Source organism: Giraffa tippelskirchi, chromosome 5 (genome assembly GCF_054371585.1).
Source record: "Giraffa tippelskirchi isolate mGirTip1 chromosome 5, T2T-mGirTip1v1.2.pri, whole genome shotgun sequence".
NCBI classification, from domain to species: Eukaryota; Metazoa; Chordata; class Mammalia; order Artiodactyla; family Giraffidae; genus Giraffa; species Giraffa tippelskirchi.
Genome location: NC_137279.1, coordinates 157,214,502 through 157,229,460, shown reverse-complemented (window position 1 = coordinate 157,229,460; position 14,959 = coordinate 157,214,502). Strand labels below are relative to the sequence as shown.

The following is a 14,959-nucleotide window of genomic DNA, read 5'->3' as shown; positions in this document are numbered from 1 at the left end:
TATTAATGTAAAAAATAAGATGAAAAACTAATGAAGATTTGAATATCTCAGTAAGTATAAAGGGTTAATGTAGATCTTGCCAAGAAACAAAATGGAAAATGACTTATACATTCTCATATATATAATATATATTACCATACAGTTTATATTATATAGATATTATATATTTAATGTATCTTAGCTCAGTTAGCTCAGTTTACATTTAAACCACAACAAATAACCAATGCTTATTAGAACCTTTAAAACATGATTTAGTGATATAATCTCCTCTATGCATGAAGAAACACTCAGCTCTCAGGGAAAACCTGGTAATGGGAAGGTCAGTTTTAATGCCTAAAATACTGGAAAATAGACTTAAGGCTGATTCATGCAGAAACATACAAAGAATTCCTATGTATTGGATAACTGAAAGGAGGTGACTCTTTTAACACATGAAAATAACTTTAATGTCTTAATACATGTTTACGGAAAGAAAGAATACTTTGGGGAATTTTTTTCCCATTAATTATTAGTAGTGACAGTTCATCTATTTGTTCTATAATTTTCCCTTCCTCATTCCTCAAAACTGTTGGCCAAAGCCTAATGTACCCTAATTCTAATTAGCTCTAGGAAATTAACAGATTAAAAAAATTGCACCATTGCTATTGAATATATAAAAGAAAGATTTTCTCTAGTTGAGAAACAATAAATATTCCGATTTCCCATTATGATCCTCTAAAACTTGTCAAGTCAGTAGAGATTAAAATCATTGAAAGCCAGTTACACATTATAATCAAGATACACTGCACTGGAGAGAAATGATCTCAATCCTCTTCTGGAAAGAGCTGCTTGTATGCACTTAAATTCCATGGATCCTAATGGGAGGTAGCTGTCCAACCGAAGGACCCGGGAAGTCTGCTCAGATATCTTCCCACATGAGTTTTGGAGGAGTTTTTCCATGACTGCTACCCTGCCATGACCCAGCTGCCCTCTAGAACTGACCAGCAGGTAATCCCAGCTTTTCCTCCTGCAAACTCATCGCTAACTTTGTTAAAGATCCTAAACACAGACTAAATTGGTTGAGTTATGTCTTATGTTTGAACCTGAGAGCTGGGATGACTGGATGCTTTCATTTGTTTTAGGAAGACACAACACAGAAAAATACAAAGACCACATTTTTTGACGTGAAACTGGTTTTCAGTTGGAATCCCTGCTCTGACACTTAAGTAGCAGTGTCTTTTGGCAAAATACTCAACATTTTATTGTGTCTTTGTTACTTATCTATAATGACAATAACAGCTATCTTGCAGGGTTGTTGTATAGATCTGCTGATCCTAGTGTTGAGAACATAGTAGTTATTAGTCCTCAACAAAGGGAAGTCACTGGTACTCAAAAATGGTAGACTAACACATGGCTACCCACTTCAAGGCCTACCTCTGTTTGCAGAGATTGCCAAATGGCATTCATGTTACTAATATTAAAATGATCTCTCAAGTTGGTCTAGTGGCTTTAATATTTTATAGTCTGTGATTATTTTGCTTACTAAGGTGTGAATGTGCATGTGTTATGGGAATTTAAAATCTCCTAATTTAGTTTCCCATAGTGTGAAATGCTCAGAGGTATAAGAGTTCACAGTAGAGCAAATGTTATTAAAAATCTCAGAACACTGCCTACAAAGTAACTTTTTATGTTTTGTGTATCTTTCTAAATCACCATTAAAATCTGCCATATATACTGCATTATTGCCCCATCTGTCTGTATTTTCAAAAAGAACTTTTAATAGAAGAAAAAACTATAACTCTTAACCTAAAAACTCTATTTCAAAAGTTCAATCATCAGGAAAATTGATCTTACTAGACACGGTTTTCTGCTAAATGCAGTATAACATTTTTCAAATGAGATTGGTGGTCTTTTAAAAGACTACACTAGAAAAGGGCTCATGACAATTGGTTGAAATGGTAAAATGAGATGAAAGGATCTCTTTATACAATAAACTAAGACAGAATTCTTTACCTTTGTTGGGAAGTCCTGAATTCTTCTTTTTAAATAGTTTTTGCTTTATTACGTTAGTCACTAAAGGAAAAAAAATTAATATGGGATATTAATCATTTTTCAATTTGGAAGAAACAACTTCAAAAAAATACATATTTTTAAAAGTATCAAGTACAAATTGCAATACCTTATATCTTATGTAAAGAATGAGAACTAAATAAAATAAGCCTAATACAAGTTACCAAGGAACACTCTTTCCCTCACATTCAAGAAGAATCCCTGAAATAACACATCCTAGCAAAAGATATGTGGTTTTCTGTTCTAAGTTTACAAACAAGCAATAGAGAGAAACTCATTAAAAACTCATAAACTAGGGATGGGGGGACAAAAAAAAAAAAACCGAAACAACTCAAAAATTTCTCTTACTTAGTTCTTTTGTTTTCTGCATTTCTCTTTTAAAGACACATGATGCATGGGGGATACCAATGAGATTTTCAAGCTCTTTACTGTCCTTCAAAGCCTAAAAGAAAGGCATTTTAAATGGGTTAAGTTCTCTATAAATATAATACTACTGACAACTCTAGTGAAAATACAGTACACTGCTTCCTTTCTCTGAAAAACTTAAACTCTGTGATAATGAAATTTAACTTTTTCTGGCAGGTTAACTAAAGCCTTAAAATATCTGAATAAAACCAATCTATTGACTACAAAGACAAAACATAATTGATAAATTTACTTTTCAATGTGAAGTCAGGTATTACTAAAATATATGGTTAATTAATGTTCATGTAAGAAATTCTTATGAAAAGTAAAATGAATATATCTTCTGTAAACTCTTTCCAGGATTGGATTCTCCTATTCTTTTTCTAATGGGGTAACAGAAGTATGAAAAATTATATGCCAAAAAAAGCAAACCTGTATACTACTTAAATTTTGCATTATTTCCATGAATTCTTCTGATGATTTCTCAACTTTAGATAGCAACACCATGAATCTGTGGATGGAAAAAAAAAAACAGTAAGATCAAGCAGCTGAACATGGCTAGTCACTTTCAAAGCTTTAATTCTTTTAAAAGAATCTTATATTCAGTTTTTATCATTTTCTTTGCATTTTTCAAAGTGGTAAAAGATGTAAATGCTCCTCCTTCAGCTTTCACTCCTTTACAAACAATATATTTTACCAACCATCCTAACCTTTGGCATTTCACTTTCTCACCACCCCTGAGCAGTGGGAAAGAAGAGATATTTAGTTGGCTTGTCCTTTCTCCTTCATATCATTTTGAGAGAACAAATACACCACCATCACCTTATTTACCTAGATCTAAGCCTATGAATCTGTGTTACCCAGTAATTTTTTTAAATTAAAAAATAAGATTTTTAGCTTAATATATTCCAATGTGACAAATACACCAAGGTACTCTTTTAAATTTGAAGACAACGAAAGATATGTTTGGCTACATTCATGTGTCTATACTTTTAAAAGCTGCACAATATTGGACCTAGTAAATATACCAAAGATGATTTAACTACTTCCTTATGGCTGCAACTTTAGTTTCGTTTTGAATTTTAAGATCTTGCAGTTTGTATATGATAATCTATACCAGTGCAGTTTAACAGAAATATAATGCAAGTCATATATATAATTAAAAATTTTCTAATAGCCACATTGAAAGTAAAAAGAAATAGGTGAACTTAATTTAATAAGTTAATAATAATTTTAATAATATATTTTATTTAACTCAATGTATCCAAAGTATTACCATTTCAACATGTAATCAATATAAAAATTATTCATGAGATATTTTATACTTTTTTCCCAAAATTCAGTGTATATATTCATAGCATATCTCATTTCAGAATAATCACATTTTAAAAGCTCATTAGCCATGTGTAGCTGGCTAGTGACTACTGTTTCAGAGAGCACAAATCTGTCCTATCAATTTTATGAGACAAACTAGAAACTCTATTTAAATGCTTTTCAAAACCACATCAGTGTTAACATTTGTGTGTGCTATAAAAATAAGACAAATGTGACATTAAATGTTCATACACAATGAATATGAACAGTATGTTTCAACTAAGTAAAATATGTATATAAGTATGCGAGCAAAGAATGAAAAGAAAGTGATATGCAAAAGCTAAAAATTATGTGAACATAGTTGAATTCCAAGTGATATTTTTTTCCTTTAAATTTTCCTTCATTATTACGTATTTTAAATTAGAAGCTGTCTGTCTGAGGTCCCAGCTGCTTACCAATGGAACCTCCATATGAGCGAGACCACCTCCATATGAGACAGACTACCTCCATATGAGAGAGACTATCATAAAGGAATTCTGGCTCCTCCAATTAAGCCTGAAGGAGCAGAAGGACTTCAGTGACTCCCACTCAAGGCTGGGAACCTCCAGCTTCCCCTACATTATACCTAAGTCCACTAAGTACCTCAGAAATACAAAGCTGAGGCAATTAACCTCCTTTGCTATGAGAAGGAGTCCCAGGGGCTCTTTTTCTTGCATCCCTTTCCTGGGACGATTGGAGTGGCAGAGCCTCTTCACAATGTCTTACCATACTTGAAGGAACTGATGCTGTTCCCTGTCTACCCCCTGGGAGTTGTGTGGGAAGGGCTGAGTCCTGCAGTGTTGCCATCGTGAATGACTCCAAAGAGCTCTGTTCAGAAAGAGCGAGAAGTGAATGGCACCCACAGGAGCTGTGGTATGTAAGCATACCCCATGAACCTATTAGTAAATCTTTCTCCCAAGTTAAGACAGTTATCCAGCAGCTAAGCAACCTGTTCAACAGCTTCGGAGTTTTTGGACTGAGTATCAGTTCCTCAAGTATCAAGATATCCTTCACATGCCTAAACTTGCCTCTACTGCAGGACCAACTGGAGTAGTGGACATTCCATCACTCTCGTCATTTTTAATTTGCTTTCCTCTCCTCCTCATTATACTTCTCGCTAGGTGAAATCAATTCTTTTCCTCATCTCGATGGTAAGCAAATTCATCGAATGGCTTTTAAACTGTCATCCAACTGCTACATTTTGAGAAATTCAGGAAGTGTGGTCTTCTGACTCAGTGGACAAGATGTCAAAACTTTGCAGACAAACAACTTGCTGAGCAGCTTTTGGGAGAAGAATGGTTGCCACTGTCTTTATCCCAGACAAAACGGCAATATTTATATTTAATCTCATGTGCTGGAAGCTGAGTTTTTATTGCCAGTGATAGCACTTTCTATATTTTCAAAGGATGGTTTCAACTATACTTTGCTGTCCTAAGACAGCATTATTGTTTGCTTTAATATTATCTCTATGTCCCTTCACTAATTTAGTTGTTTCTGAAAATCAGCAATCTTTTATACCTGCCTGCAGAATACATTTCTGTTACAAAGTTTCCAAGTTATTGTTGCCCCTTTTTTCAAGTTGGTGAGTGAAAGTATTATCAGTGGTTGCCATCATATTTTATAAAACACTATTCCTTTCTTAAACAGATTTGCCTCTGGCTGGACTAAACTGGATCAAACCCTTCATCTTATAATGACCACTACAAACTATGCAGATGTTGATGGGTATTGCATCCAGATATCCAGTGACTGCTGCCTGTTTCATGACATCCTTACAAAATTTGACCAAATCCTATATTATGGCCAAATTCCACCATTGTACAACTTGAGAAATCTGAAATCTTGGTCTTTGAATGAATCTTTTTTTTGTTTCAGCAGAGTAAAACTTCAGCATCATCTTTTTTTTAGCAACTAGTATTTTTAAAGTGTCTAGATTAGTACTCTGTTTTTAAAAAGAAACTATGATCCAGTTGGTCTGGCACAAGAGAAAGTTGTTCAAGTTTTGACATATTTTGCCAGACTGCCTTACCTCAGAGCAGATTCTATGGTATGTTTACTATGAATATCCATTTTTCTCTTGAGAAAGCCACATGCCAAAAATTCAGGATTTTTGATGTATTTTTCCAATTTGCCTAGAAAAGTCTCACTATAAAATCCAGAGTTCTCTCATTTTCCCCAAAGAGAAAGTCTTGTTATTCTGAAGAACAACTGAAATTAGATGCTTTGTTCATATAAAATATATGGAGGGATGTATCCATTAATTATGCTTTAAATTTCTTCCATAGTGATTTCTTCAGTCACAAGCAAGTGATACATAACTTTTAAAAGTATCATTCTGCTCCAATTCTGCTTTTTTCCCTATCTTGACTGCTTTCAATTATTTTCCATTCTTCAGTTCAGTTGCTCAGTCGTGTCCGACTCTTTGCAACCCCATGAACCGCAGCATGCCAGGCCTCCCTGTCCATCACAAACTCCTGGAGCCTACCCAAATTCACGTCCATCGAGTCAGTGATGCCATCCTACCATCTCATCCTCTGTCGTCCCCTTCTCCTCCTGCCTTCAATCTTCCCCAGCATCAGGGTCTTTTCAAATGAGTCAGTTCTTCGCATCAGGTGGCCAAAATACTGGAGTTTCAGCTTCAACATCAGTCCTTCCAATGAACACCCAGGACTGATACCCTTTAGGATGGACTGGTTGGATCTCCTTGCTGTCCAAGGGACTCTCAAGAGTCTTCCCCAACATCCCAGTTCAAAAGCATCAATTCTTCGGCGCTCAGCTTTCTTTATAGTCCAACTCTCACATCCACACATGACTACTGGAAAAACCATAGCCTTGACTAGACGGACCTTTGTTGACAAAGTAATGTCTCTGCTTGTTAATATGCTATCTAGATTTGCAAGCATTAACTCAGCTGCTGCTATGCCATCACAAATGTGGAAGGGAGGTCATCAATTTCTTTAAGATTCCCTGGCATGCAACCCATGGTGCCTACTATACTGACTATGCAGGCAATGTGGATGTAGTGGAATAAGATGTGAAACCTCTAAAAGCCACAGTGGCCTATAAAGATACTGATTTACCCTTTTCTGTAACTTCCAACTGTTTGGCACCTTTCTTCCTCAGTAGATCATAAGTACCATGAAGGGAAGGACAGTGTCTACCTTGTTTATTGTTATAAACCAAGTTACCTAACATGGTGTCTGTAGTATGGTAGATATTACTTGACGGAACAATGAATAAATTATAAAAGACCTAGTCCAGTGAACATTCATTCCTAGATCCAAATGAAATATGCTCATCTTTCATTTTATTCTTCCTTTTACTTCCCTCTAATCATAGACTTCAAAGTTTATTAGTTTGTTATCTCACTGAGAAAGTTGGGTGGGAGATGCTGGTCAAAGGGTACAATCCTTCATATGTAAGATGAATCAGTTCTGGGGATTTCATGCATAGCATGGTAGCTATAGTTATAAATATGACATTGTATACTTTGGTGGCTCAGATGGTAAAGAATCTGCCTGCAATGCGGGTGGCTTGGATTCAATCCCTGGGTAAAAAGATCCCTTAGAGAAGGAAACGGCAACCCACTCCAATATTCTTGCCTGGAGAATTCCATGGACAGAGGAGCCTAGCAGGCTACAGTCCATGGGGTCACAAGTAGTAGGACACAATTGAGTGATTAAGAGTGCTGGAGACAGTGAGTGATACTTCAAATTGATAAAGAGAGTACATCTTAAACATTCTCACCAAGAGAAAAGGTAACAATGTGAGATGTGTTAATTAACCAAACTGTCATAATTATTTTACTGTATACATATCACATTATACACTTTAAATATACATATTTTATTTTTCAGTTATACTTCAATTAAGCAGGAAAAACTTTAAAAAAAAGAAAGTTAATTTTCCCAGTCCCCTAACCTTCTGCTACACACATACCTTTCTAATGTGTTATCCTGGATTTCCTACCTATTTGTTTTATTTACTCTGTTTAACTCTCCTTTTACTTAATGAATATTCTCTCCACCACAAACTACTGCTCAAAACAATGATTTAAGCCAATCTCCACTTCCTCCATATTGAAATTAAATTCTAACATTCAGATTTCTCCCTTACTACTCTGCTAACATTATATACTCTCAAAGGTCAATCTATCCCTCCCTCCCACGTTTCCCCTCTGATAACCATAACTACATTCTCTATGTCTGTGAGTCTGTTTCTGTTCTATAAATAAGTTCATTTGTGTACTTTTTTTTTTTTACTTTCCACACAAACATAATACCATATTTGTCTTTCTCTGACTTCCCTTAGTATGATAATCTCCGTGTCCATCCATATTGGTGCAAATGGCATTATTTCAATATTTTTAAAGGCTGAGGAGTATTCCACTGTGTACATGTACCACATCTTTATCCATTAATCTGTCAATGGACATTTAGGTTGCTTCCATGTCCTGGCTATGTAAACAGTGCTGCAATGAACACTGGGGTACATGCATCCTTTCAAACCACGTTTTTCTCTGAACATATCCCCAGGAGTGGGATTGCTGGATCACATGGTAGCTCTACTTTTAGCTTTTTAAGGAACCTCCATACTGTTCTCTATAGTGACTGTACCAATCTACATTCCCACCAATAGTGAAGAAGGAGGCTCCCTTTTCTCCAACTCTCTCCAGCATTTATTGTTTCTATTGTATAGATTTTTTTTTGATAACGACCATTCTGACTGATGTGAGGTGACATCTCATTGTAGTTTTGATTTGCATTTCTCTAATAATTGGTGATGCTGAGTGTATTTTCCTGTGCCTCTGGGCCGTCTGTATGTCTTCTTTGGAGAAATGTCTATTTAGGTCATCCGCTCATTTCTTGGGTTGTCTATCCATTTTGTTTACAATTTCCTTTGCTGTGAAAAAGCTTTTAATTTTAATTAGGTTTCATTTTGCTTATTTTTGTTTTTATTTTCACTATTCGAGGAGACAGCTTGAAAAAGATATTGCTGCAATCTATGTCAAAGAGTGTTCTGCCTATGTTTTCCTCTAAGAGTTTTATAGTATCTAGTCTTACACTTAAGTCTCTAGTCCATTTTGAGTTTATGTTTGTTTACGATGTTAAAAAATGTTCTAATTCATCTTTTCACATGTAGCTGTACAGTCGTTATGGCACCATTTATGGAAGAGACTGTCTATCTTCCATTACATAGTCTTGCCTTCTTTGTTGTAGATTAATTGATCTTAGGTGTGAGGGTTTATTTCTAGGCTTTCTATCCTGTTCTATTGATGTATATTTCTGTTTTTGTTTTAGTACCATACTGTTTTGATGACTAAACCTTTGGGTATAGTCTGAAGTCAGAAGAATGGAGCTGGATGAATCAGGCTCCCTTTCTCAAGATTGCTTTGGTTATTCTGGACCTTGTGTGTCTCCATACAAATTTTAAGACTTTTTGTTCTAGTTCTGTGAAAAATACATTGGTAATCTGATAGGAATCACACCGAATCTGCAGGTTGCCTTGGGTGGTATAGTCATTTTGACAATATCAATTCTTCCAATTCAAGAATATAGTATATATTTCCATCTGTTTGTGTCATCTTTGATTTCTTGCATCAGTGTCTTACAGCTTTTGGAGTACAGGTCTTTTGTCTCTTTAGGTGGTATATTCCAAGGTATTTCATTATTTTTGATGCAATGGTAAACAGAACTGCTTCTTTAACTTCTCTTTTGGATCTTTCATTGTTAGTGTATGGAAATACAAGCTTTCTGTGTATTAATTTTATATCCAGCAATTTTACTGAATTCATTGATGATCTCTAGTAGTTTTCTGGCAGCATCCTTAGGATTTTCTATGTATAGAATTATGTCATCTGCAAACAGTGATAGTTTTAATTCTCCATTTCCCATTTGGATTTCTTTTCTTTCTTTTTCTTCTTCTCTGATTGCCATAGTTGGACTTCCAAAACTGTGCTGAATAAAAGTGGAAAGAGTAGACAACCTTGTCTTGTTCTTGACCTTAGAGGAAATGCTTTCAACTTTTCACCACTGAGTATGATGTTAGTTGTAGGTTTGTCATATATGGCATTTATTATGTTGAGGTAAGTTCCCTCTATGCCCATTTTCTGAAGAGTTTTTACCATCAATGAACATTCAGTTCAGTTCAGTTCACTCAGTCGTGTCCAACTCTTTGAGACCCCATGGACTGCAGCACGCCAGGCCTCCCTGTCCATCACCAACTCCCAGAGTTTACTCAAACTCAGGTCCATTCAGTCGGTGATGCCATCCAACCATCTCATCCTCTGTCCTCCTCTTCTCCTCCTGCCCTCAATCTTTCCCAGCATCAGGTTCTTTTCCAGTGAGTCAGTTCTTCGCATCAGGTGGCCAAAGTATTGGAGTTTCAACCTCAACATCAGTCAAATGAACACCCAGGACTGATCTCCTTTAGGATGGACTGGTTGGATCTCCTTGCTGTCCAAGGGACTCTCAAGAGTCTTCTCCAACACCACAGTGCAAAAGCATCAATTCTTTGGCACTCAGCTTTCTTTATAGTTCAACTCTCACATCCATACATGACTACTGGAAAAACCATAGCTTTAACTAGACGGACCTTTGTTGGCAAAGTAATGTCTCTGCTTTTTAATATGCTGTCTAGGTTGGTCATAAATGAACAATGAATTTTGTCAAAAGCTTTTTTTGTATCTATTGAGAGGACTGTATGTTTTTTATTCTTTAACTTGTTGATGTGGTACATCACACTGATTGACTTGGAGATACTGAAAATTCTTACATCCCTGGGATAAATCCCACTTGATCATGGCATATGATTCTTTTAATAATATTTTGTTGGTTTCAGACCGCTAGTGTTTTGTTGAGCATTTTTGTGTCTGTGTTCTTCAGTGATATTGGCCTTAATTTTCTTTTCTGTATGTGTAGTTTGTTTGTTTGGTTTTGGTATCAGAGTGATGGTGGCCTCACAGAATGAGTTTGGGAGTGTTCTTTCCTCTGCAATTTTTGGGCTAGTTTCAGAAGGACAGGTTTTAACCCTGTTAACTCTTGTCTAAATGTTTTATAGAATTCACCTGTGATGTCATCTGATCCTGGACTTTTCCTTGTTCAACTTTTTAATCACAGTTTCAACCTTAGTACTTGTGCTTGGTCTGTTCATATTTTCTATCTCTTCCTGGTTCAGTCTTGGGAGACTATACATTTTTAAGAACTTGTCCATTTCTTCTGATTGTCCATTTTATTAGCAGATAGTTGCTTGTAGCAGTCTCTTATGATCCTTTGTATTTCTGTGGTGTCTGTTGTAATTTCTTTTTCATTTCTAATTTTATTGATCCTAGCCGTCTTCCATTTTTTTCTTGATGAGTCTGACTAAAGTTTTATCAATTTTGTTTATCTTTTCAAAGAAAACCAGCTTTTAGGTTCATTGGTCTTTTCTATTGTTTTCTTCATCTCTATTTCTGCTCTCATCTTTCTGATCTCTTTCCTTCTACTAACTTTTGATTTTGTTTGTTCTTTTTTTCTCTAGCTGCTTTAGGTGTAAGATTAGGTTACTTGCGATTTTCCTTGTTTCCTGAGGTAAGATTTTATTGCTATAAACATCCCTCTTAAAACCATTTTTGGTGCATCCTGCAGATTTGGATCATCATGCTTTTATTTTCATTTATCTCTAGGTATTTTTTGATTTCCTCAGTGATCCATGGGGTTGCTTAGTAGCATATTGTTTAGCCTCAAAGTGTTTTTTAAAGTTTTTTTCCTTGTAGTTTCTCCTAAGATCATAGCATTTAGGTTGAAAAAGATGCTTGATTACACTTTCAATTTTTTAAAATTTACCAAGGCTCGTTTTGTGGCCAGCATATAATCAATCCTTAAGAATGTTCCATGTGCACTTGAGAAGAATGTGTATTCTGCTGCTTTTGGATGGAATGCTCTATAAATATTAATTAAGTCCATCTGGTCTAAAGTAACATTTAAGGTCTCTGTTTCCTTGTTGATCGTATCAGGATGATCTGTCCACTGATGAAAGTGGGGTGTTACAGTTCCCCCACTATTGTGTTACTATTGATTTCTCCTTTCATGTTGTTAGTATTTGCCTTATATATTAGAATTCTATGTTGAGTGCATATATAATTACAATTGTTACCCCTTCTCGTATTATCTTGGACTGTTGGACTGTCTTTGTCTCTTCCAACAGTCTTTATTTTAAAGTCTATTTTGTCTGATATGAGTACTGCTACTTCAGCTTTCTTTTCATTCCCATTTGCAATAAAGATGGAATATCTTTATCTTCTCACTTTCAGTCTGTATGTGTCCCCTGATCTAAAGTGGGACCCTTGTAGACAGCATATATATAGGTCTTGTTTTTGCATCCATCCAGACAGTCTATGACTTTTGGTTGGAGCATTTAATCAATTGATATAAATATCAATATGTATGTTTGTATTGCTACTTTTTAAATTGTTTAGGATTTGTTTTTGTAGGCTTTTTTTCATCCCTTCCTATTTTGTTCTCTTCTCTTGTGACTTGATGACTAACTTTAGTGCTGTGTCTAGATTTCTTTTTCTTTTTTTGTTTGTATCTACAGTAGATTTTCAGTCTGTGGTTACCATGAGGTTTTAATATAGCAGTCTATATATAAACAAGATTGTTTCAATTTGCTGATCTTTTAATTTCAAATGCAAACTCATTTCAAAGAGCTCTCCTTTCTCACAACTGCTGGTTTCCATATCATGTTTGTGTGCAGATGATTTCCTATCTTTACTGCGTGTTTGCCTTTATTGGTAAGCTTTTCCATATGTAATTTTCTTGTTTCTAGTAGTGGCCTTTTCTTTTCCACTTGGAAAAGTTCCTTTAGTATTTGTTGCAAAGCTGGTCTGATGGTACTAAATTCTAATATTTTTTGCCTCTCTATAAAGCTTTTGATTTTTCTGTCAAATCCGTATGAGAGTCTTGCTGGGTAGAGTGTTCTTGGTTGTAAGTTTTTCCCTCTCATTACTTTAAATACATCATGGCACTCCCTTCTGACCTGCAGAGTTTCTGCTGAAAAATCAGCTGATAATGTTATGGGAGTTCCCTTGTATGTTTTTTTACTGCTTTTCCCTGGTTGCTTTTAATATTTTTTAAAATTTTAATTTAATTTTCATCAGTTTGAAATCTATGTGTCTCATGTGTTTCTCCTTTGGTTTATCCTGCCTAGGACTCTCTGCACTTCCTGGACTTGGGCGACTAATTCGTTTCCTTGCTAGGGAAGTTTTCAGCTTTATCACTTCAAATATTTTCTCGAGTTGTTGTCCCAGAGGTCTCTTAGACTGTCTTCATTTCTTTTCATTCTTTTTTGTTTCCTGGAAGTGATCTTCACTACCCTGTCTTCCAAGCCAATTATCTGTTCCTCCTCAGTTGCTCTGCTATTGATTCCTTGTAGTGTTATCTTTCTTTTTTTTAAAAAAATAAATTTATTTATTTTAGTTGGAGGCTAATTACTTTACAATATTGTAGTGGTTTTTGCCATACATTGACATGAATCAGCCATGGGTTTATATGTGTTCCCCATCCTGAACCCCTCTCCCACCTCCCTCCCCTTCCCATCCCTCTGGGTCATCCCATTGCCCCAGCCCTGAGCATTTGTCTCATGCATTGAACCTGGAATGGTGTTCTGTTTCACATATGATAATATACATGTTTCAATGCTATTCTCCCAGAACGTCCCACCCTCACCTTCTCCCTCAGAGTCCATAAGACTGTTCTATGCATCTGTGTCTCTTATTCTGTCTCGCATATAGGGTTATCATTACCATCTTTCAAATTCCATATATATGCATTAGTATACTGTATTGGTGTTTTTCTTTCTGGCTTACTTCACTCTGTATAATGGGCTCCAGTTTCATCCATCTCAATAGAACCGATTCAAATGTATTTTTTTTTAATGGCTGAGTAATATTCCATTGTGTATTTGTACCACAGCTTCCTTATCCATTTGTCTGCTGATGGACATCTAGGTTGCTTCCATGTCCTGGCTATTGTAAACAGTGCTGCGATGAACATTGGGGTACACGCGTCTCTTTCAATTCTGGTTTCCTCGGTGTGTATGCCCAGCAGTGGGATTGCTGGGTCATATAGCAGTTCTATTCCCAGGTTTTTAAGGAATCTCCACACTGTTCTCCATAGTGGCTGTACTAGTTTGCATTCCCACCAACAGTGTAAGAGGGTTCCCTTTTCTCCACACCCTCTCCAGCATTTATTGCTTGTAGACTTTTGGATAGCAGCCATTCTGACTGGTGTGAAATGGTACCTCATTGTGGTTTTGATTTGCATTTCTCTAATAATGAGTGATGTTGAGCATCTTTTCATGTGTTTGTTAGCCATCTGTATGTCTTCTTTGGAGAAATGTCTGTTTAGTTCTTTGGCCCATTTTTTGATTGGGTCGTTTATTTTTCTGGAATTCAGCTGCAGGAGTTGCTTGTATATTTTTGAGATTGTTTGTTGCTTTGTTTGCTATTATTTTCTCCCATTGTGAAGGCTGTCTTTTCACCTTGCTTATAGTTTCCTTTGTTGTGCAAAAGCTTTTAATTTTAATTAGGTCCCATTTGTTTATTTTTGCTTTTATTTCCAATATTCTGGGAGGTTGGTCATGGAGGATCCTGCTGTGATTTATGTCGGACAGCGTTTTGCCTATGTTTTCCTCTAGGAGTTTTATAGTTTCTGGTCTTACGTTTAGATCTTTAATCCATTTTGAGTTTATTTTTGTGTATGGTGTTAGAAAGTGTTCTAGTTTCATTCTTTTACAAGTGGTTGATCAGTTTTCCCAGCACCACTTGTTAAAGAGATTGTCTTTTCTCCATTGTATATTCTTGCCTCCTTTGTAGAAGATAAGGTGTCCATAGGTGTGTGGGTTTATCTCTGGGCTTTCTATTTTGTTCCATTGATCTATATTTCTATCTTTGTGCCAGTACCACACTGTCTTGATGACTGTGGCTTTGTAGTAGAGGCTGAAGTCAGGCAGGTTGGTTCCTCCAGTTCCATTCTTCTTTCTCAAGATTGCTTTGGCTATTCGAGGTTTCTTATATTTCCATACAAACTGTGAAATGATTTGTTCTAGTCCTGTGAAAAATACCGTTGGTAGCTTGATAGGGATTGCATTGAATCTATAGATTGCTTTGGGTAGT

General features: G+C 35.8%; 1 protein-coding gene across 7 annotated transcripts in view; it reads right to left on the bottom strand.

Annotated features, from left to right (window-relative positions):
• The window catches only part of ITGB3BP (integrin subunit beta 3 binding protein), a 90,486-nt gene that overhangs the window by 11,049 nt on the left and 64,478 nt on the right, over positions 1–14,959 (bottom strand). For all 7 annotated transcript variants that reach the window (XR_014052696.1, XR_014052695.1, XR_014052694.1 and 4 more), the window contains exons 5-7: positions 2,887–2,965; positions 2,398–2,491; positions 1,993–2,052 (exon numbers count right to left, since the gene is read on the bottom strand). Coding sequence is in view for 3 of the 7 variants with exons in the window: in XM_081486616.1 (XP_081342742.1) it covers positions 1,993–2,052; positions 2,398–2,491; positions 2,887–2,965 (233 nt within the window). In the remaining 4 variants the exon portion in view is untranslated. The remainder of the gene's footprint in view (positions 1–1,992; positions 2,053–2,397; positions 2,492–2,886; positions 2,966–14,959) is intronic.